Source organism: Ixodes scapularis, unplaced genomic scaffold (genome assembly GCF_016920785.2).
Source record: "Ixodes scapularis isolate PalLabHiFi unplaced genomic scaffold, ASM1692078v2 PGA_scaffold8__174_contigs__length_109621045, whole genome shotgun sequence".
Classification (NCBI taxonomy): Eukaryota; Metazoa; Arthropoda; class Arachnida; order Ixodida; family Ixodidae; genus Ixodes; species Ixodes scapularis.
In genome coordinates, this window is record NW_024609883.1 from 44,238,944 (window position 1) to 44,263,289 (window position 24,346).

At 47.8% G+C, this 24,346-nt stretch overlaps 2 protein-coding genes across 2 annotated transcripts; one reads left to right on the plus strand and one right to left on the minus strand.

Moving 5' to 3' along the window:
• Positions 1-487: 487 nt before the first annotated feature.
• On the plus strand, positions 488-9,910 carry LOC115314916. Its single transcript, XM_040218826.3, has 11 exons — positions 488-1,114; positions 2,976-3,147; positions 3,291-3,374; positions 3,449-3,794; positions 3,885-4,296; positions 5,978-6,142; positions 6,336-6,522; positions 7,691-7,933; positions 9,270-9,441; positions 9,496-9,641; positions 9,698-9,910. The coding sequence occupies exons 1-11, from the start codon at positions 782-784 to the stop codon at positions 9,868-9,870; spliced, it is 2,433 nt and encodes an 810-aa protein (XP_040074760.1). The 5' UTR covers positions 488-781; the 3' UTR covers positions 9,871-9,910.
• LOC115314925 (P2X purinoceptor 7-like) lies at positions 7,585-16,980 on the minus strand. The gene is made up of 4 exons (XM_029974031.3): positions 16,418-16,980; positions 15,390-15,611; positions 14,866-15,031; positions 7,585-7,905 (listed from the first exon to the last, which is right to left on the minus strand). The coding sequence occupies exons 1-3, from the start codon at positions 16,657-16,659 to the stop codon at positions 14,866-14,868; spliced, it is 630 nt and encodes a 209-aa protein (XP_029829891.2). The 5' UTR covers positions 16,660-16,980; the 3' UTR covers positions 7,585-7,905.
• Between the last annotated feature and the right edge of the window lie 7,366 nt (positions 16,981-24,346).

Genomic DNA, 24,346 nt, shown 5'->3' on the forward strand with positions numbered 1-24,346 from the left:
TGTGGTACACAAGCCACGATCGCTCTGTAGAAATTGATCAATTCCAGTGCCTTCACCCGTGGCTTCATGTAGCAGTCGGCGAAACCACGTTCAATGAAAGTCAGCATCTTATGCGCTTTCTTTACCTAGTGGATGTGGAAAATCCAGTAGACGGCAATGAGGCACGCCACATCCTGATGGAGCCATACCATAAGTTCAAAGTTCTTCCTTAATCAGTCCTAATATATTGAAATAAATTACCTCAAACTTGACAGAATTTGATAAAACATAATATGAGAGTCACAGATTTTTCACCTCAGCTTATTTATGTTAAACACTCTGACTGCTCCTTCTTAGACGTCGCAGCTTGCTCGTTATATGTAGTAGCGGCAGATGCAATTACTCTTCCCGCAATCAGTCCGCTGTTGGCCATTCTCTTTCCTGCGTAGTGCTGGAAGGGACCTGTAACAAAAAAAGCACAAGCATTTAAAGGGATACTGAACCGATATCTGAACTTTTCAAAATAAGCCCCGGACGAGCTGCCCGGGACGTTACTATACCTAAAAATCAAGACCATACCAAGGGATGGTGATCGGATTATTATATTTCTTTGATTGAAGAGCCGCGTTCGAGCAATCCGTCGGCCGGAAGCCGCCGGTGCGATTGACGCCACCGCGGAGGAGCCCTAGCGGAACTGACGTCACAGACCTCTCGCTCCTTGGCAGACTCGGTTGTCCCGCTGCAGTCCTAATGGAGAACCGCGCCGAGTGTTCCTCATTCTGAGCCAGTTTCTTCAATAATTATGCCGCGGTACTGCGCTGCACAAGACTGCTCGAACAGCGTATGTTACAGCGGCAGGCCTGCGCACAAGTTTCCGAGTGAGCCCACGTTGCGGAAGCTGTGGATTCGCGCGGCCCGTCCTTCCCAGCCAACATGGAAGCCCGCCAAAGGCGATTGTCTTTGCACGGAGCACTTCGAAGACGAGGACTACAAGACGAGCCCGAAGTTACTGCAAAGTCTGGGCTTGCCTGTAAAACAGGCCTATTTGAAGCCTGACGTGGTGCCATCGCTCTTCACGCGAAAACGCAAGCGAGAGCGGCACAGCGGCGCCGTGGAAAAACGGCGACGGAAAGAGGTGAGCGCAGTTACTAAAATATTTTTCTGCTTGTTTCTGAGAGGAAAGCACGAATACGAGTGGTCGTGAGATTAGCGTAGTACATTGCGCGACGCTGTTAGCGCAAGCCTGCTAACTCGCCTTTGAGGACGAGCGCGGAGAAACGCCGAGATCGCGTTTTCGCTAGCAGCGTCGCGCAGGGTAAGTGTGTACTATATCCGTGTTCGCTATCGTGCCCTTAGCCGGACGAAAGGTTGCCGCCAATCGCAGGTGCTCCACTGTCGGTATCGTGTACATGGCGAGACTGCAGCTGTACTCTGTTTCACCTTATGATGTACCGCAGGAAAGGCTACAAGCTCGAGCTTGTAGCCTTTCCTGCGAGCTCACAGCGTAGGCAGCTGCCTACGCTGTGAGCTCGCGATTCTTGCCTTCGTTGCGGTACAACATAAGGTGAAACGGAGTATAGTAGCTGCGGCGACGGCACTCGGTTTTCGGGCTCATTTGCTAGAAACTTGCTTTGAAGCTACGAGCTTGCGCCGGCACCTTTGGCTCAGTTGTGAAGGCTGGTATTTATCTTTATTACTACTGATAAATGCCAGCTAATTTTAATTTGAGAAATTTGGCATAAACCAATAAATATCGAATTTTGATTTGGGCTACCTGAAAATGGCACATAGGACCGAGCTGAACCATTCCTGGGAGAATGGTTAATTGATGATCTACGTACTTCCTTTTGGTTTGCAGCGGGTATATTCCGAGCTTGAGCAGGATGTGCAAACTCCGCGGCATCTTGAGCATGTGCTATTCTTCATTGTGGCGCATAAGGAGATGCTGTTGAATTTCGGAATAGGGTACTCACAGTATGAGTGCCACGCCATTTAGAAAAGTGTGCCTGTATACATCATTCTGTTTTGGAAAACTCATTTTCCTCTCTGGTCTGCTCTCCCTGATGAGGTGGTCAAGCTGCTGTCGCTTCATCTGTTCAGTGTTAACCTGGAAGGCAGTTTCTCTCAACTGCGGAAAATAAATGAAAAAGAGCGCTGCAGTTTTTTTTAATGAGAACCTTGTTATGGTACATATTTCCACCCCTTGTTTATATTTCTGATTACTATGACGATATCTTAGTTATAGACCAACACGCGGCCCTGACGTCACGCAGCTGTGGTGGCACTCTTGACGGCACTGCGCAGGCGCAGAGGCTTCACTTCACGTGAATTCGGTTTCTGCGTTCGCACAGTCCCCACACCTGGTGTGGGCAAATGCAGGCTTTTTTGTAAACAGTGTGCCGGTTTATAATATCTTGTTTCGTCTATGTTCTTCCCATACATTGAATACATGCTCGCAGTAATGCTTCACGTCGACAAGTGCCGAGAATGCCTAAAAACCTGGTGGTGTATGGAATTAAATTGCAGCAAAAATCAATTCTAGTGCCAAAAATAGATGCTGCTAAACGCGTGCCAATTTAGAACAAAAATAAACACTGCGAAATCTTTTGCTGAGTTACTCTGTCTTAATCTCGCGGAATGTGGTGTTTATTTATAAAGTTCACTAAGAACACCAGCTGGCCATTTATGACAATTGCACCCCAATCAAGAGGTTATTACAAGTGTTGTTCAATTTCTCGACTCGAGGCAAGGCCACTAATTAACCTCGGTCGTCATTCGACCGTTTCACCTTAGTGTTCATGACTGTGCACTTGACGGTGTGATTTGCTTACCAGTTCAAGCAAAGTCAAGATGAGGAGGGTACACAGAGTGACATGAGCCTAACGAAGATAAGGGCTTGGGCCAGTCACCCTCATTTGAGCAGAACCTGGGTGTTAGCAGCATATTGACAGTGTGTTTGTTTGCATGTTATAAGTTTTTATGCCTATCATTTATAGATAATTGCTGAATTGCTGGAGGCACCGGCACAAGCAAAGGCCACACTCATCGCTGAAGAAGTCAGCACATCGTCAACCCCTTCTGGTGACGACACTGAGCAAGGTCCTGACTCTGGACATGAACCGATGCATGATGCAAATGCTGGCATCGAAGAACCTTGTTCGAGTTCAGGTATGTGCGCCAATTGAAACTACTCGGCTGACATATTTTAGTACTGAATTCTGCCAAATTAGGGTAATCTAGCCTATTGCTGATTACATGAGCCAAGGATGATTTTGTTTTGAAAGACACTTTATTTCCTCTGCTGTGAACAGCCCCCTCCATCAGTAATGCCAAACAGGCTCAACCTGACCTTCGGAACGCTGCTACGCAGACCTCGGGCATCTACAGAAATCGAGGTATGTATCTGCAAGAAGAAATTTCACAGAAGGCAGCATTGTTCAGATCGTTGTAACACGTTATGATGGCACAGGCATACAAGTCACCTTGAAGACTTCATCACGAAAGTCCCAAACGAATCCTGTCCTCGTGACACCACGATGCTCCTCACCAAATCATGTCCCCCAGGCTCCATTAGATTGGATGTTGCCTGAAGGGCTGACTCTGTCGCCGCAGCCGCCAGTGCGCAGACAACCAGCTCCACCACCGGACCCACCACAGCTGCCAACAATAAACAATGAGCTGCCCAGTGCAGGCCAGGAAGAGTCTGTTGAAGAGTGTCCCACGGAGCTGCCAGAGCCACACGTGGAAGCAGACAGCCTATACCTCCCCTCTGACGCTAGCTTCCTCATGATGATGTCCGACACCGGCTTTCTGAGGTTGGTATCAGTCGGATATATGTCATCTTTAGTGACGAGTATGAGAGGGTGTGTAAGAGGTTGCTTTTTTCTTTTCTTTTTTTATTCCAGGGATGCACAGCAGAACACTGCATCTGACAGCGCACCCAGTCAGCATGAGAGCAGCAAAAGCATCGACTACGTCTCGGAACGAAAGTTTATTGTTTTCGAGTCTTGTTTGGACGAGCTACTAGGTAATTGTCCCGAGTGCACTGCACTGTGCCGCATCACAGAGAAGAAGATCAGAGGGACATGTCTCCGGGTGCACAGAATGTGCAACAATGGCCACCAACACACCTGGACCAGCCAACCATCAGTGAATAGGAGGGCCCTGGGCGATGTGCTCCTAGCTGCAGCAACGCTCTTCTCTGGGAGCATCGTCAAAAAAGTGCTGAGGCTCCTCCACCAGATGGGCGTGCCCTGTTTATCGTACGAGACATACTTTAAGATTCAGGGTGCCTTCCTTCTACCAGCGATCAGACAGGTATGGCACGTTTTCAAGCCTTTCCTTTCCTGTGAGAGGTTTATTTTAGGTGCCAATATTTCAGGCTCAGCACTCCTATGGGATCCTGAATGGTGTAGTACATGCGTAGGAAGCACCATATGTTTCTGTCTACAAGTCACACACTCCTATAAACGGCTGTTTTTACAGAAAGCTTGATATATACATGTTTGCAAGTGCGTCTTCAGGGTGCCTCCATCTTGCCGAGTTGGGTTGTGCTTGGGCGCGGCCATAGTCTGATTACGACACCTTAGTGAGGCATCGTAATCGAATTTAATGCGCCCAAGTGCACTCCAACTGGGCAAGGTGGCGGCGCCCCGAGGCCGTACTTGCAAACGTCTATAGGTGGCACATCTTTATACGGGCTGCAAGGCAAAACTGCATTGATAAGCTGTCATATGTATATTGTAATATAAGCACAAGTAAGAGCCAGCTTCAATGTTCTTGCGAACTACCGTGGGAAATTTGTTCTGATATGGCCGGCTGTAAGCTCTGCTGGAAGCCGGCATATTGCCAAGGTTCCAATTGTAAGGAAAAGCTGATCCGCCGACCCGAAGGCCACATCTAATGGATCTAGGTCTGTACGATTCAATACACTGCAGCACCCGAGGCTACATCTAATGGATCTAGGTCTGTGCGATGCCATACAAACTACAGGCTCTGCCGATTCTCCTTTGTTGTAACTTTGATACGGCCTTGCACAGCTATGGCTTATACTTGCAAAAAAAGTGGTGTAAGTCGCACCTCTGTGTAAGATGCAGTGACAGGAATTTGAGGAAAGAAACAACTTATGTGCTGGAAAATATTGTAAATAGGGAGAGCTGAGATGTCCTCTGTTCCTCTGCACCTATTTTTACCACACTCCTGGGGTGGAAAGGTACCAACTGTGTGGGCAAAGCAAGTATATACAGGGTTCATGGCACATACTTCAAGCTCGAAGACTCGCCGCATTCCATGTGGGTGAATTGTCGCCCTATGTGTTTCTAAACGTGGAGGCAACGTTTTTAATTAATTCTTATTCTCCTGCTTCGTGACTGATTGCACCTACTGGATAAGTGTACAGTGTAAAGGGCAGATTTTGATTTGGGGAATAAGTAAAAGAATCAAAAATAAATGTTTCCCAGGCCGATCGTAAAGATTAATCGGCGAGTACTCTATTTTTTATACGGGGTGGCATTTCTTCAAGGTTAAAAAAACGAGCCCGCTCTTGAGAAGGCGGCTCCTCGGCAGCCAAACTGTCCTTGTTGATTGCTACGAGGGGAACAAGACCTGAACAGGCAGGGGTGTATGCGACCTACATAAGTGCAAAACTATGCTTCTTGAGTTTCAATACGGAAAATGTCAAAAGCTATTCATCAACTAGCCCTTGCATAGATAATAGAAAGTAAAAAAGTGTTTTGCCAATCTACCTAGTAGTGCATATGTGCCTTCAATATTTATACTCACGACTCGGAGCATTTCATCCCCTCATTTTGAAAAGAAAGAAAGACGAATTACAATTTGTCAATGCTTTGATCGCATTTACTGGGATTCAAACTTAAATGCTGAACTTCCATGGACGTTCACATAAAGAAAAGAAGCTTGCAGTATACTTATAGGTGAAATGAAAAGCATGTTCAGGATTTATGTTTGTTTACAAAAGTCTTTGCAAATAAACTTCCAGGTGTGGAACAGGAAACAAAACGAGCTCTTCGAGCAAGCAAGTGGACGAGAACTGGTCCTCGCTGGTGATGGGCGGTCAGACTCCCCCGGGCACTCAGCAAAATATGGAACATACACCGTCGTCGACGTGTCAACGAAGAAGGTTCTCCATGTGGAAACAGTGCAGGTAAATTTCCCCTGCTATAAATGTTCTGATGCTTCTGTTCTTCTGGAATGAAACCTTTCTGTAATTAATTGAAAATGAATGGCGAAAACAACTTGTTTCAGACATGGGTTGTCTCATTCAACAGCTCTAGTTGACTTCGTTCTGGATACTTCATGTTCGGTGTGATAATGCAATGTTTTATTTGTCACTTCAGTCCAACGAAACGAAGGGCAGCTGGGCAATGGAGCTCGAGGGCCTGAAAAGGACTCTACTGATTTGTGAAGCCAATGGATTGACTGTGGGAGGAATCATCACTGATCGCCACTCCATGATCAAGTCATTCCTTGCCAAGTGGTACCCCCAGATTCGGCACATGTTCGACTGCTGGCACGTTGCAAAAGGTGAGCCATAAGTAATCGGGGTTCCAGGTTATGCAAAAACAAAAAAAACATTTAATTGCAGAACACTCCTACCCTTGCCTGTCACTATACTTTGTTTCTGCATATGTTGTACTGCAGGAAAGGCTACAAGCGGGAGCTCCTTGCTGTATGGCAACTGCTCGGCGGCACAAGCTCTCGTGCAGCAGGAGCAGCTGCCAAGGCCATGAGCTTGCGCTTCTAGTTTTCGCTGCAGTACAATATAAGCTGAAACATAAGCCGTGTTTACATGAATGCGGCTTAGTCGCATCGAATCCAGTTGTCGCATTCAATGCGGTGATGTAAACAAACAATACAGTAGGAGAGCGCATCGCATTCAAGTCGCTAGACAGAGGTGGATTGAGATGGCGAATGCACATTTATTCAAAACATGTAAATGGAGGTTGCATCGCAATTTGGATCGGGGAGGATTATGGGAAGGCACCCGCTCTGGGAGCAAGCGAACAGCTGAGAACATGGCGGCAGCCACCCTCGGCGGCGGCGGAGAGCAGTCCGTGTGGTCGCCCGCAATATTTTCTTCAGAGAAGAACCGCAAGCTTTTATTGTCAAACTATGTGAGCGACATATAGCAAATCTGCTCGGTAAAGCGGCCCTTGTCCAGGCCTCGCGAAATAGGACCTTCGTGTCCGAAGGAGTCCCTAGAGCCTTCAGTGCAAGGACAGACGCCGATAGCTCTGAGCACTGCATGCTAGGCAGAAAGAGGAGCTCCAACCTCGGTGCCGTTCCTGGCTGTGCCAGAGCCTTTCGGCCTCAGGGTCCGGTCGCGGTTGGCAAGGTTGGGCGAGGTGGCGTCCCCAGAGCGGTTGGGAACGATCTCGCTCACCAGGCCATGCGCATGCCGACTTGGAGCCCAAACTGCTTGGGTTTTGATGTTTCTTCCGTCCCGTAACTATTTGCGCAGCATCGAAGACAGCAGGCACAAACTTTACACTCGACGAAAGCGTCTAAAAAGTAAAGTGTCCTAGAGTGAGGTATCGCCATGTTTTTTTTTTATACTTGAGAAAATGGGGCAGGATTGGGTTTTTCTTGTTTTTGGTGTTCATAATTATGAACTCTTTATTTTGTCAAGCTGTTGTTTCTGGCAATGTAAGCTTGGTGCTTAGCAGAATGAATACAATGCTTCATTTTTCAGGCATCAAGAAACGCATGGTCTCAGCTGGGAAACTCAAATCCCTTGTGGGACTCCAAGACTGGGTGCAGGCAACTGTCAAGCACCTCTATTGGTGTGCGGAATCCAGCGATGGAGCGCCAGAGGAGATCCTTCCTAAGTGGACTTCCCTGGTGGGACACGTGGCTGACTTGCACGAACATGCCGACCCCCTGTATCCAAGGTGCCAGCACGGAGACCTGGGGAAGAAAAAGTGGCTTCCTGAGGGCAAGTAGACCATAGCATATTAACAGTGTTGACATGTTAGTGTTTCATACCAAGTGATGCTGTGAAGTATACACCAACTCATGTTTGCAAACAAACAGGTCCGGCCGATAGCAGTGCCACACATTGCGCAATGAGATGTGGGCAGACATGCTGGTCTGCCCACAAAACAAATTTTGCCTTGCACGCATGCTTGTCAAAGCCTTATGATTATTTACTTTGAATCGTTTATAAGAGGAAGACCAGCGCTCGTGGACCATAGAATTACACTTTCAGCGTTCTCCTCAATGCTTGGGTATTTAGAAAAAGGTCTGCTGCGACGCTGTCTGCTTTTGTGTGGTATGAATACCCGGCCGATTCAGTCAAGGCAATCCGTTTTCCAAAGACGTTGCCATGCTGACAATTATCGCATTCATTTAGGCTTAGAAATGGCCAGAATGGAAAGACTAAAAAATGTGGCAAGGTCATTGCTCATGCTTTGCGATTTAAGTGAGGTAAGGCAAAGTGAAGGCTCCTGCACCATTCGTTGCTGATTAACGCACCCGATACTGCAGCTACAACGACATATTAGTTCCAAAGCGAGCAGCGCTAACTCACCGGGGCACTGCCATGTTTCCCCGCATCTCTACCGAGCCAGTCGCGTGATTTCAAAATCCCTCGCCTAGGTACTGCAGTCAACTTGTAGCCATAGTTAGCGCTTCAAGCAAACGGGCCCTGGTGTGCCTTTTCTAGTGGAACCGCAATTTGCTCACACATAAAACTTTTGAATTGGCCTCAGGTTGAATTCTTTAACAATTTCAACCAAGTTGTTGTACTGGTTCTTAGTTTCAAGGTGTCTGATTATGAATGTGGCAAGTTTACTGGCTCTCTATACTGTTTATTCCGTGTGGCAGCCAGGGAAGAACCTATGACTGCTGGTAGAGGGGAGTGAGCCGATAGGTGGTAGCTTCAGCTTTCTTCCGCGTGCATCGTTACCGCGCGGTGTTTATACGGACCGCTGGGACCTGTGCTTACATGTTCGGGCACACGAGTCAACCAAGCATGACGATTTGGTGCATCATGCCTTTGCAAAATTAAAATCGGCATCGCTTGGTCTATTCGATAAAAAAATCTAGGCATCATAAACACGGGCAGTAAGCAGGACTGGTAGCAGCCTATTAAACTTACCCAATTTAATCTGTTCTCATCAGCTCTAACCCTTTTATTAACCTCTGGATATCATATATTTTTAATTTAATTACACAAAACTACTACTTTTTCTTATGAGCCTTAGTGTTATTGTTGTAATAGCAGATTTGAAACCACACAGTCTGTAATACAAGTGTCCTACTTTATCCAGGACTTCAGGCACACGACAAGCTAAAGAGCATCGTGCTGTCAAAGCCACTGCTGAAGGACATCCCGCAGCTCTCAACCTCAGCGCAAACCTACGCAACTGAGTGCTTTCACAGCACTGTGAACCAGTTCGCACCGAAGTCGACACACTTCGGTTACGAGAGCATGCAGGCAAGGTATGCAAGCTAACCAATTGTTTGCATGTGCCCGCTAAAGTCTTAACTTTTCAGAGTCTTTGTGGCAGCGCTGCATTTCAACGAAAACAGCGACAGGCCACAGGCGACTACTAAGGAAGGCAAAAAAAGGTTCCTGGTCAAGCGGCCTAAACAAACAAAGAGGCCAATTGCATCTCCCATGAAAGGGCCCTGCACATACGGTAAGATGTCAAAACGAGTACAACTACCAGCTTCTAACATCTAGTCTTAATTTCAGCCTATGTACAAGAGCTCATGAAGGAAACCCTCGCCCTCAATTGCCACTACCCGTCGTACCGAGCTGCACGAAAGGCCAACTGTGTCGAGGCTCCCCCAACTCTGTCCAGTGGATATGAACGCCCCAACAAGGACCTGCTCATCTCTAACCACCGTTCCCGGTTCAACTGCTAAGCTGAAGCTGAAGGAACATGTACTGTCGGGGAAAAATCAAATGCGAACAGAAGAACGCGTGGCTTGCGGTACAAGCTGCGCCGCCTGGAAGCGAGCCTAGGGGCGAGGGTGCATGGCCTACCCGATGAGTTTACGCCCTTCGCTCGGCACTCCCCAAGCTTCAGCAGTGCGCCTCTTAGTGCACTGAAAGCTATCACCACTATCTTTGCTCACTCGGCGCATGCGGCACAAGGAAGCTTGCTGCTTGTAGCAGCTAAAGCGCGCACTCTCTCGGAGCGAGCAAAGATAGAGGTGGTAGCTTTCAGTGCCCTAAGAGACGCACTGATGAAGCTTAGGGAGCGCCAAGCGGAGAGCATAAACATATCGGAGTAGGCCACGCACCTTCGCCCCTAGGCTCACTTCCAGGCAGCGCAACCTGTACCGCAAGCCACGCGCTCCTCTGTTTGCATATCATTTTTCCCTGACAGTACATTGTGCAGGAACTTGAAACATTTATTTACACTATGCACAAGCAGCAAAGCAGTTCGATCTGACGTGTCAATCGCATCTGTTCCGAGCACGAGCCCCCGGCCGCCATTTCAAAACGTCTGTGGCCCATTTTCTCGTCTTAGGTCTCCGATTGTTGGTACAGACTCCCCACCGAATGGGTGTTACCCCATTTTAAATTTGTTATCTCTAGCGGATAGAGAAGTTGGTCTTTTCAGAAGACTGCCCCTGGCCGGGCGCACTATACATGCAAAAATCCTGCCGTCTCGCCCACAGAAAACCTTTTCAACTCTTCCTATCTTCCGGAGTAAACGTGGGAGCTGTTCCTTCAGAAGGACGAGCCCGCCCACCTCCAGACGTGGCGATTGCTGGCCTTTTGTTTCAAGGGCAGATCGAAGTTCTCTCGGGTAGTCTGACCTCCCGTTACCCAGAGCCTGTTAAAGAATGCTTTCCTTTGTTTCCATATTTCTCGGAGCATCTCTGGAGACGACGCAAAGTCTTCTCTTTCAGCCACTGGAAGTGCTGTCAGTCGTCCTCCCCTGAAAAAGCTAGTCGGTGTGAGCGGCTGGCCTTCGTCAAGCTCATTGTAAACGAATGTTGGGGGACAAGAATTTAGCATCGCCTCAATTTCGCATAGGACTGTGGACAACTCTTCTGCTGCGTTCATAGTTTTTCTCCTGATCACTTTTCTTAGTCCCACCTTCACGTATCAAACCAGTCGCTCGTAGAATCCTCCCCACCAAGGAGCACGCTCAACAATAAAACTCCCCTCGATGGTTGCATTGGCGAAGTGATTCACCACTTCTGAGTGTCGTAGGATCTTCCGAAGTTCTGCCAGGTCTCTGGAGGCTCGCTTGAAGGTTAGCGCATTGTTTGAGTAGATGATGCGGCAAAGTCCCCTCCATGACACAAACTTACAGGCAGCTACAAGAAAACTTCTCGTTGAAACGTCTGGTACGAGCTCCAAGTGGACCACCCGCGCCACTGGACAAGTGAACAGCGTGATGTACGACGTCCTTTGCCTGTATGTACAGCAGTCCTGCAAAATCTACACCAACTACCTCGAAAGGTTCAGCCTGCATCGTTCTCGTACGCAGCAGAGGTCCCGCTGGAGCACTCGCCGGAATAGCACTAAATCGCTGGCACGTTACACACAGCGCAGCATCTTCTTCACCAGCTCTCGTACCCCGAAGGATCCAATACCTCTCGCGGAGCTGGACTGGAGTGTGTCTTACTCCTGCGTGTAACACCATCCTGTGAGCGTCGATCACAAGTACCGTGGAATATCGATGCTCTTTCAGTAGTACGATAGGGTTTCGTTCATCGTATGTCATGTTGTTCGATCGGAGTCGCCCTCTTATGCGAAGCACTACCTCTTGGTTGATGAAACTACTGAAGTCTCGAAGAGAAGTGGATGGGGTCTCGGTTCTGCTGGTCGCACGTCGAAGCTTGGCGGCAAACGCCGATATTAGCTTTTAGCCAATATGTCCGCGCTCCTTGGATTTCCTCTGCAGTCAGAGGCCCCGATTGTTTTCCCGTTGACCTAACGTTGTGAAGGAATCGAAACATCCACACTCTTGTTCTGTTGAGTTTTGAAGCTGAGCTGAATGCGGTGACATCAAGCAACGTTGCAGATGGTGTTGAAATGTCCAATATGTCAGCTCTCGGTCCCCTCTCCTCGAGCTTATATCGAGGTGGCTCCTCGCGCTTCTCCTTGGGCCATTCTTTAGCTGGCAGCGGCAACCAACTGGTCCCCGAACAACAGAGTGGAGTGGAGACCAATCCAAGGTGGTCAGACCTCGTGACATGAGGTCGGCGGGGTTCTCCTTTCCCGGCAGGTGGTGCCATGTCACACATTGCAGTTCTTCTGTGGCATTCCAGCAACCTTGTCATTTGCCAACCTGATGTCTGCCCTCTATGGAAGGCCGACTTCGCACCTCCCATTGGTCTTGGCGATCATAGTTTCGGAGTCTCGCATGACATCGTTGTCCGAAGGATCGTCCACCGATGCGTCGATGACACCCATCCTCTGAAGTTCCCAGAATTGCTTGAGGCTTGGCATGGGTTCGGGCTCTTGGACCGCCGTTCTCCGCATGACCACCCTGGAGCAACTAATAACCCGGGAGCTTGACCCTTTTTGTCCCTGAACCGCCCATCCGAATACGGGCTGCACTGCAGTCAAGCTTCCTCTGTCGGTGAATCTTTCCAATGATGTACTCCCAGTAGTGATCCGGGCCAAGCAGGATATCGATGCCCCGATGTTCCAGTCCGGTCATGGCATCTCCTACTAAGCAACCGAGCTCCTTTAATGTCGCGACGATGGATTAATCTGGGCTCGGGAGATTTTGTTCGCAGATGGTAGGTGTTTCTAGCATGTCGATTTCATATTTTTCGTAGTACCGTTGGTCCCGCAAAGTAAGCTGCACCCTGCGAAACATACGTTCGGTGCTTTCGCCTCTGAACACGCCGAACGTGAGGATCTCCATCCCGAGTTGTTTGCAACCGAGTCTCTGGGACAGCTCCTCCGTAATGAAGGAACGTTGACTGCTGCTGTCAAAAAGAATTCGGGATAGTCTTCTTTTGTTTTTGTTCTCGGCCCATGCGGTCACCGTCTGCAAGAACACTGCTGGCTTGCAGTTCTTTTCATTGATCTGAAGACTGACCGGTGTTTTATCTTCGCTTTCTGTTTTATTCACCGCGAAAAGTCGTTCCAGTACGTAATCCGGGTCACACATAGTAGGCGCATGCCATCCTTGACACCTGGTGCAACACGGCGTGCTTCGGCACATTCTCGCCGTGTGGTTTGCTTTTGTGCAACGAAAGCATCTGTTGCCAGCCTGTAATCTTTGTTTTTTTTTCTCAGTGAGCTCAATATTGGCGTTGCAGTCAGGTGTGGCGTGTTCTTCGGATTTGCAGAACTAACACTCTAAGCCTTCAGTCTTGCCATACAAGGCCGCTGCGGTAGAGTTTCGAAGGTTTGTGTAGTTTGAAAGTTTCTTCGGCAGTTCTTGTTTAGGGAAACGAATTGCAGGCTTACCGCCAAAGTCGTCCTCTTGTTCCTCTGACGTCCTTTCCCAGCTCTCGACTTCAATTTGAATAAATTTGAGTAGAGTCTGTAGAGCTCTTAGATGAACATTCTCTGTTGGAGACTCGGGACTGGTGCCCGTCACTGCGGTGGCGTTCTTGGTGTCCTCCAACGACATCTTCCGGTTGTAATCCAGGGACATGTCCTTCGGTAGTGCTCGCAGTAGGAGCGAGTAGAGCATGGCGCAGTAGGATTCCTCGCCCACACCCAGTGCTCCAAGTCCCCAGATGTGCGCCTGAAGACTGTCGTACAAACGACGCAGGGTTCGGGCATTGCCCTGTAGTGGTACCTTCTGGATGTCCATCAGACTTTCCATGTGGTTGTGTACCAGAGTCTCTTGCTTGCCGAACCGCTGCTGTTGAAGGTCGATCGCGTCCGCATAGCATTGAGCGGTTGGCTGTAGTTTCGGATGGCAGCTGATCCATCTCCGGTAAGCGCTGATCTCAGATAATTGAACTTTTTCGATGGAGTCAGTTCCGGATTCTCGTGGATTGTGGTTTCACTCCCAGAATGCTTGCCAATTCTTCCGGTTGCCGTTGAACTTGATAAATTCTAATTTTGGAAGCTTGACTTTCTACGGCTGTTGCTCTCCAATCGTTCGAGGGACCACTTGCTCGTTGGCTGTTCTCCACGCCCTTCGCCTTCTTTCTGAGCTTCGTGAGGCATGTGACAATCTTGTCAGTATAATCTATGATTGGCGTGAACTCCATTTTCACGTCTCTTTCGGTAATCAAAGGCTCGATCGCGGCATCTACATGGCCGAGTTGATCCCGAGAGAGGCTTATGCACTCAATCAAAATCTCTAGGTCATCGATGACTGCTGGAGTCAGCTGAAATAATTCTTTTGCCTCGCTGAGGAGTTTAGTTACTTGTGTTTGCAGAGTCTTCCGTTTCTTCTTGAGGATGTCCATGATCTTTCAGTCTTGTCTCGATGGAACGTTGCTTCTGTCGTTCGATAGGTATTGCTTCGGTCTACCAGATTCCCTTCGTCGAATCGTTACGTAGCGGGTTTCCGCACAAAATGCATGAACTTCTGGTGGTCATTGTTGGTTACGTTGATGCAAACATTTATTTACACTATGCACAAGCAACAAAGCAGTTCGATCTGACGTGTCAATCTCATGTGTTCCGAGCACAAGCCCTGGGCCATGCGCTCCCAGGCCACTAGCTCCTTGCCATGAGCTCCTTTTCAAAACGTCTCTGGCCCATTTCCTCGTCTCCAGTCTGTGATCGTTGTTACACATTGTTTGTAAAGTAAAAAATTGGTTAGTTTGCAATAAACAGTGAGTTTCTTATATGTCAAATATTGATCTCTTCATTCTAACATTAATTATGTACTGCTCGTGCAAGCTGTTGCTCCCAAGTGCTTGGTAGGAAAAGATACATAATTAGGAGGTTTGAAGGTAGATAGCATGCAAACTTACTCAGCACTTTGACTGCTTGAAGCCCGTGTAGTCTGCAGGGTTCGGGGCGGGGAACTCTTTGCGGACCCTGGTCACCACGCAGCTGGGCAAGGTGACCCGGTTCTCCTTTCCGAGCCTTCCGTGTATCCACCAAACAAATTGGCAGTATGCCGTGTACCTGTACTTACTGCAATGATAACATAATAAAGTTATTTAGTTACACTGCCAGGTATCCACTTGGAACTAGAAGGCATTCATTGTTTTTAGTTCGATGGCCAGCAGCAAGACGCCACAAGCTGTAGTTTCATTAAAACATGCATATTCGAGCGAGCAAGCATGTAATGAATGGTTTGCTTCTAAATTTTGGGTATGTTTTTCAGGCCACCAATAAGAACCTGCCTGTGTCGGAAACTTCAATTGCCAACATTGAGGCACTGCCTTTTCTGGTTCATCTAATGCAAATCTCGCTTTGCATCCTCCCTTTATTTACAAAGCGGTGCACATGATAGTAAAAAAGTATAGTAATTTAGTTTCACTGTACGTACGCATTTATCTCCTTTATGTTTCTTGTGCTGAGAGGCCGGCAGACTCTCAGCTTCCTGTACTCTAGGTCCAGGATATCCCTGTCCAGGCAGTACAGCTCGAAGAGCCTGTGTGCCGTGATGCAGGGAAGGCTCCCAGCCTTCTCTTTGACCTTGCACTGCTCCTTGCAGCACACACTTTCCACTGGTGTGGACATGGTGCCACACCGGGATTCGCAGCAGCACCTGTTTCCCAAAGGTAGAAACGTGAATTAGTGCATATGTCAACATTTCTGTAATGCTGTGTGGGCACTGGTGTGGCTACACACTTTGCCTCTTTTCTCAATCCAATTGTGTCACCCAAACACTGCTCAAGCCTCAGATGCCTTTTGGGAGTATCCACAACCACGATGCAGTCACTATACAGCAGCTACATTTTTGCGTATAATAATATAGTAATACTTTATTCATATTCCGGAATCTTTGACCCAGGCATAGAGGGCCGCAAAAAAGCAGTGCTGCCCATGCCACAAAGGCCTGAGTGCCCAACCTGGGGCCCAGCATTGCGCAAACACGTGCATAATAAAAAAAAAAAAAAAAAAAAAAAAAAAAAACGTACAGCGCGCACGTGAGTACTTCGACGGTGTATCGGCACTACGTGCAGGTTCAAGCCCGCACGCAGCTGATGCATCTTCAATTTCTAACGCGCCTTCGCGGGACAGGTGCACGGGTAGCCCCTGCCTTAGCACTGACAGTTTCTAGCAAAAGGAGGCGCATCTTTCTGTAGCCCAAACGATGGAGCCGATAAGTTCAGGTTGGAGCTTACTCGCCGCCGCTCGGCGATACCAAGAACATGTCAGTCACTAGTACACCTGATAACATAATATATAAAACCCCATTTATCATCGGTTCTTCGAGGCTACAAGTCAACTTCGCGCAACCCCAAAACAATCGGTTCTTCGAGGCTGCAAGTCAACTTCGCGCAACCCCAAAACAATCGCTCTCCCGGGCCTATGCAAGACATACGCTGCGCCATGTGCGCGTGTTCTTACCAGCGTGTGTTGAGTAGCCGCCGCCTGTCACTTCGCGGCAGAGCGTCTGGCGAGGACTCCGCTGCTGGCTCCGTTGAAGTTTCATTACTGTCCGACGTCGCGGACGGGTCGCAGGCGTAAGGCAGCACCTTACGCCTCTTCGCTGGCAGGTGCTCGCGCTCCTCATCCGACGGTACTGCGTCGCTCCCGCTGCAGCTACTGCTGCTGCTGCTGCCGCTCTTGTCGTACGCACGTGTCGCCATAACCACGCCACCGAGCTCGAGGTAAACGCGGCAGGTCACAGGTGACAGCAGACCAACAAAGTTGTGATTTTTCGCGTCTCCTGAGGCAGCTGCGCGAGGTCTCTGAGGTCTTTGACGTCACGAAGCGAGGTTCCGGAGACGCTCACCAGGGGCACCTTAAAATGCTTATTTTCCGGTTTATTAAAATTTACGTGGTATTTTCGCTTTACCAGCGCCAGTAAAAATTAAATGACGTGCCATTCTTGCGATTAAGACCAAAAACGTCGACCCGATTTCACAGTTCAGTATCCCTTTAAGTTAAAATGTACTCACAATCAACACAACAGATGTTTCCGACGTTATCGTATGAACCTTGCAAACCAGGTGGGGAGTGGACTTTTCTCAAAAAGTGAATTGAAGACAGTTTCTTCAAAGCAATATCAATACTACTGATATTAAAAATATGGTAAAAGGGCAGAATGGTTTTAAAGTGATATAGCAACGAAATTGTAGTGCCTATTTTATTGTCTAAATGTCAACCATGTTTTGACCATACAGTGGAGACAGCAATTTTTTTGCTCAAAAAGACACAAAACATCTAAAACTAGTGTCTCAGAAGATCTCCCGATATGCATCATGTTTGCGACGTCTGGTTCTTTTTCAGTCAAAGCTACGTGGGGGCTGGCGTGGTTATGAGCTTACACGTTCGTGACGTCTGGTTCTCCTGCAGTCAAGGCTATATGGGGGCTGGCGTGGCTGTGAGCTTCGCCACTTGATGATGTCAATGCACTACAAGCTGGCCGTTCGAGTTGTCCCTGCTCGCTCTCCGCAGGAGTTGAATAGGCAAGGGAGAAAAAAGAAAACCGGTTCAGCCAAGTTAGACAGGGCTCGGGCGCACACAGCCTGCCACCATGTTCCCGTGTAGCGGTGCTGCTTTTATGTGGTGTGACGTGACAGTATTTGGTTTATTTAAATAATGTTTCGGCGTCTTTTTTAGCAAAAAAAATCGGTGACTCCGTGGTGTGGGCAGAACATGGTTAAAATTTAGACAATACAATTAGTGCTAAAATTTTGTTGTAATAACCTTTAAAAAAAAAAAAAAGAAAGACCAAGGTACACCCTTATTTTCAACAGTTCACATCAAACATGTTTATAACTATCTACCTTTCTGTGCTAGTTTCCTTTTCCATCGTTTCATAGTCTCAGTAACTTTAAGAGTGAGTGGCAGTCCTGCAAAAATGTCATCAAGCATGTAAAAATTTTCAAAGCCGGAAAAGTTGACAGCTTATTGCAAGCTTTTAAAAAGTCAAACCAAACAAAACGACCTATTGCAAAAACTGTAGGATACCTGTCTTGCTGCATGTAAGCTTAAGAAATTGAAATTAGTATACATTTCTAGCGATTTACTCCTACAAACTATAATTTTCTTCACTCTCGCACAATCACTAGGCAGAAGAAGCAAAAGCCCTCCCATTATCATAATCGTGTGCACTGCAAACATGCAAGAGTTATCAACTTTTTGAGAAACGACTATAAGGGATAGCTCACATATACGGCACAGAGCTAAATCAACAGTAAAACAGTGCTGACTTGAACTTAACTTAGTACTGATACAGCAGTGTATGAGCATCAGATCATTAACAAAGAGCAAAATCAGCACTATTCCCAGCACTTACTAATAGTACTGCACTATTGTAATGCCCCGAATCTGGGTGAAGCCTTTCAAATCACCGCATAAATTGGCTTCACAATGTATCGCACTACGATTTACCAGAGAGGTGCCTGAAGGTGGTGAAAGCATCGCAGAAAAAATTTCAAAGAATGAACTTACCCGAGTAAAAAGTAAAAGAACTGGTTTGGCTACCTATGGCACCAGTGTGCTAGTATATGCGCACCCTCCGACTAGCACAACAACCGGCAGATGGCGGCAACGGCACCGACGCCTTATGGCAGTTCAGTAGCTCCACGGTCACGCCAAAAGCACACCACATGTAGCTGAACTAACTCAACGAACCATCGGTTTGATTATTTTGTGTCCATTTAATGTGATTTATTGGGGGCGAAAATAAAATAATGTTCTGACAATTATAGCACCGAAAAAGTGTGCACCATTTATGACTCAAAATGGTTGTCTGATTTTTGTGTGACTGGGCGGCTGCTGAGCAGCTACAAGCCGCTAGGGTTGATGTCGCCATCTGTCAGTTATTGAGCCAGACAAAGGGTGCACAGTTAGCAGACGGGCGCCGTAGGTAGAAAAAAATAGTCATTTTTTTACCTTTTACTCAGGTAAGCTTGTTCTTTGAGCTTTTGATGCAGTGATTCCAATACCTTCGGGCACCTCTGTAGTAAATCGTAGCGTGATGCATCCCCAAACCGACTTAATGCAGTACTTTAAAAGCTCCACCAAGATTAAGAACTTGGCAGCACAGGTGTAGTGTCAATGTGAACAGGTCTTAAAGGAAAGGAACAGAAATTTAGATTTCACAAAATAAGGTAGCAGGAGTGTTCAACGGGGCGCCACCAACCCCTAAGAACCACTCATAAAGCGGATGCGATGAGTGAGAATCGCGACATCGTGTTTCCTGCAGAATAGTTGAGGAGGGGGGGAAACGGCTTTGCTTCTTTCCCTTTTCGCGTCCTCGCGGAGTCAAAGTGAGAAGAGGAGGAAACCAGAATCGCGACACCACGGGCCTTTTTGGCCATTGTTCAAGCATGCTCTTCTTTCACAAAAATACAACCATCCGTTAGAAATATCGCTTTATGCGTGATGCTTTCAGGTTTATAGCGTCCCGCCTAGCGCTTCTGCGTTGTTTCCCGAAATCAAAATTTCGCTTCAACATTCCTTTAAAGGATGTACACCTAACAATTATATTTGGCAAATACATAACAAGGAATTGCCCAACTTATACAAATAATTTCAATTTTTTTAGTTGTAATAGACTGATTTCACAGGCCAGTTTGGCTAAGCCACTGCTGCTCCTATGCATCAAGGGAACTTTCGTCTTTCTGCATGTGCCCACACCTCGCTGGAGCTCTGCGCGTGCAAAGTGCGAGACGGCACGAGGTGCCTCAAGCACTGCCACCTGCCTCTTGTGAACTAAAGTTATGGCGGCTTCACACATGCACTGAACGCTAGGTAAGATCGGTCTATTCCACTAAAGATTAAAATAACCATACCAACAGGCTCTTATCAATCTTTCATGAGTCTTGATTGTTTCAAAAAGCAACATGTCCCCTATACCGTTTCATTATAGTAAGTTACAGCTCAAGAAGATGGGGCGAGGGAAAGGAAGGCAGGGAGGAGGAAGCAGACGGAATGCTAGATAGGAGAGGGAAAAACTTCCTCCTCTCCTCTCCAGCAATTTGTCTGCTTCCTCCTCCCCGGCCTTCCTTTCCCTTTCCTTACATTCTTGAGTTGTAACAGACTATAATTACGTGAAGGACAGACGAAGGCAACACCAGACGAGGGGAGAAAGGCCAAGCACTAGAAAGGTTGGGGAGGCGAGAAACCTACCCTCCTCTCTAACGTTCTTAGTGCTTTCTCTTTCTCGCCTCGCCCTCTTCTTCTGTCCAGCCTTCCTAGTGCTTGCCCTTTTTTTTTTGCCTGGCGTTGCTTCGCTTGCACTGCACACAACTAGTGACGCAGACTATTAGCAACGTGCACGACAAAAAGCGTCGCTGTAGTTGAGGTTTGCAATCCGCCGAACCATAGCTTCCTGTATACTGATAATGCTTACCCAAATGCCGGCTAACGGGGAGGGAAATCCTGCCAATTACAGGGAGTTAGAGGCAAATATTGCCAATCAGGACAAGGGAAATTCTGTTTGTGACGTCACGGATGGAAACCATTAAAGGGTGCCAACGAAACATCCTGGAGCTAATGGAAGTGGAACATAAATAGCTCTGATGACTGCCCGGTCCGGTTTTCGGGCTGCGCAAGGGCCACTGGTCCTCTCACTCGAACAGTGCTTTCAGCTCTTCATTCTGGTACCTGGGCCACAAGTTGTGCCAGCAGGCTTGCAGCACCAGCTGAAGGAGTTGAAGGCCCACTTCTGAAAATACAAAGCATAAAAGAAGCCATCACTTAGAACAACAAAAATAATAAAATCATACAAATAATTAGAGTAGAGCTTTGAAGATTCATCTCAACCACCTAGGTATTGTTAAGATTGATGGACCTTGCAGAACAGTAAGCCTGTCAAATTGCAGGCACCTCGGTCTGGTTTACAACCTGATAACTCAGAATCAGAGGACAAAAAATTGTAACAAAGCCAAGTTACAATTAGTGGCCAATCAGACAATAACCTCTCAATATTTTGAAAGCATTGACAAAGAAGATGAGCACAGCCATGACAATCTACTTGACTCACAATACCAAGTTAAGTGTCAGTCAACCAAATAATGCTCTTATGCCCTTGAAAACTGTGGCACGGATAAAGACTACCACCAAAAAAGATACCCCGTCACCATGCTAAACCTTGCTCTACAAACGGACGTGTGAAGAGCAACCCACAAGGGCCACAAGAAAGCACCTGCCTCTCAAGAACCTTAGCTTCACCACAGAAGATGGTCTACTTTGATAAAAAGGACATAGCCTTGCAGCTATTTCACCTGTCCGCTCACGTGATGGGGATAGTATACCAAACATCTATATCAGATCGAAGATATAGTTTGACGGTCAAGTTGACCGACTGATTACGGAGCAAATTGCATGGAACAGAGGAGCCTGCTTTAATCTGTTGGTTAGCAATTGTCTGTTAAAAAATTAAAGAAGCACTTAACCAATTTAAGCAGCTATTGCTACTTAAATCGGCATCAGAAATCGATTCCTCGGGAACTATTGCAGAGACGTCCACATTTATGACCGTAAATAGACTTTCGCAGACATTGGCTTAGTGCCCCTTTAAGAAAAAAGGAAGACAAGTCATTCGAATACAATGCCTGTATGGGTAGTGAGCTTCAAAGAAACTGCTCGTGCAGCTAAAAGGCTTTTGATCGCCTTGTAAATTTGCATAATGGTGACGGGGTATCTCAAGAGAGATCATTAATGCTGGAGAAAATTGGGTATGTCGTAGAGCTGCGAGAAGGAGGAGGCAGTGCAGAAATATCAAGCGAGCATTCGCACAACCGAGTCGGAGTTGCCGGAGTCTTTCCTTTTTCGAATGTGCTGGCGACCTTCGGAAACTCGTCAAACAAAAAGCATATTAATTTTTTTTTAAAAAGGCGCCCACCTAATTGTTGTTAACTGCTGTACCTTCCTAAAAGCAGGGGGACAAAGGGGAGGCCTGGTCGCTCTGACGAAACAACAGATATTCTGTCGGCCGGTCACAAATTCCCCTCGGCTCCCCACGAGCTGGGGGGATTTGAGAACATTCGTGATGCGGAGCACGTGAGTTTAGAGCTCGATGACGTTTAATCCTGTGCTCAGGGAGAAACCTAGACGTGCAAATACTCTATTAAGAACTCGCAAAAGGATGTTGGTCTGAACTTGAAGTTTCGATTGATCCTGCTTTGACTGCTCAAAACTGATATCGTTTTAGCGGTATAAATTAACTGAAATGAAACGTTTGTAATGGCTGTTTCACAAACTTGTGACTGCTTATGACCGGAGGGTGCAAAAACAGATTTTAATCTCTTGCGACTGCTTAGAATTGGTAATATCGCTGCACAGTTAGTAAGAAGTCGAACAAGGCTTAAAATCCGGTTTTCACCCTCACTCTGGAAAAGAGAGGATGTAGTTGTGCACGCCCTGGTGAGCGAGATTGTTTCTAACTGCTCACAGGACACTGCTGCATTTCGACGCGTGAGACCGTGCCAACCAGGCATGTAGCCAGGATTTTGTTTCGGGCAAAGGGGGGGGGGGGGGGGGGGGGGGCCGGGGCCGCCTATGACAAAATACTGTATGAGGGGGAGGGGGGCAGGAGGCCCCAGCAAAATGGAAGATTTCGGGGGGGGGGGGGGGGCCAAGCCCAATGGGCCCCCCCACTTGCTACATGCCTGGCGCCAACCACGGCCGAACCCCGAGGCTGAGAGTTTCCGGCATAAGCATGGAGAGGTAGGTGCTGCTCGATCTGTGGTACCAGTGCTTGCAGAGTTCCTGTATAGGCTCCCTATGGGAGCCAGAGTTGCGTGCTCATCCCCGTAGCGCTGTCTTTCCTGCATGGCATGTTGATCCTGCTCCTCATCTGACTGAATTCAGATGAGGATCTGACTGAAGCAGGGGAACGTACGCCGGGACGCACGCAACGTCTACTTTCCTGCACGGCATTTGAGTCTGCTCCTCACGTGATCGGATCTCGGCGAATAGCGGCGCGGCGGCACGTGGAAAACAGATGCGCAACTCTGGCTTCCGTAGGGAGCTTATAGACCATTCCATTTAGTTCTCTCAGGGCGGCGCCATTTTGTTAGACCACAGCACCCTCTCCACACATCCGGGAAATTCAGCAGGATCGGCGGGGTAAAACGAGAAAGGGCACGCGCCCGACTCTGCTAGCAGACGACAAACAGGGAGGTTGCCGTTCTCCCTCTTTGGGCTGTACCGACAGGCTGTACCAAACATCGAACTCTCGCTCGTGGCTGCCGTTATGAAGTGGTTCGCATTCTTAGAATATTTATGGCTACTCCAAAATCAGCCTTTAGCGCTCTGTTGTTTTATCTCAGTAAATGATCAACTAGCGTATCTTTGCCTTGTTACTTCAATAGCAGTGGAGTCAGCTGGCAACTCAACCACTGCGTCTATTGCGCCAGGAGAGCATGTTTTTATTTATTATTCCAGAATTCCACTAATTGTCGCTAAAGGCCCACACCAGTACCAACTTCGTATAGTAAAATAGCTACAGCGACCGGATTTCACATTAAAAACGAGCGTGTTGGTAATTATACTTAAAAAATCGGAAAGAATAAACAAAATTTGGGAAGAAAGCAGACGCTTACAACTCTTTCAACTCTCACCAACATTTATTTCGTCTCCGTTCAAACGACGGCCATCGAGCAGGATCGGGGGGGAGCAGAGAAGGAAAAAGGAGGGGGGAGGGGTTAAAAGAGAAGGAGGGGGAAAAACGAGTTATTCGTGGCCTTCCCTCAAGGCCTCTGGTCCCTTCCGCCCAGTTCGGGACGGAGGAATTTCATCTGCCTGTCGGAAAGGGCTAGATAGAGAAGCCGAAGCGACGTTAGTGACCAAGCTATTAATGACGTACAATTCGGCGACTTCCCTGCCAAATCTCTGCCGGTGTCCTCCAAATACGCGCGTACCTTCGCATCTGGGCGAACAACCGTCGCATGTCATACGGTGTACGACTATTGGATGCATGGAGTCGTCGGGGGGTTTGCTCAGTGATAGGCGAGTCCCTTAAGGCCATGTGCGGTGTTGTGCAAGTAGGGGATAACTGTAAAACGCTTTTTTCGAGGAACAGGAGCGGCTGGCGGTGCCCGGGAGGCGGTGATCAGCCTCTTTAGTGTATTTGCCACTAAGCCTTCAGGATACCCTGCCCCCTTTAGCCTCTGTTTGTAGAAACACGCTGCTGCGCGCTGTGCATAGGAGCTGAATGGAGGAGACTGCACCGGAGAGCCGGGTGTTCCGGTATGTAGACGATTATCTGATCGTGCACCCAAAGCAGACCCCTCCCCAGTCTGTCATTCAGGCCTTCACTTCGAGACCCACCGGACTCTACTTCAAGAGAAAAGACCCGTCTGAAGACAGTCTTCAACA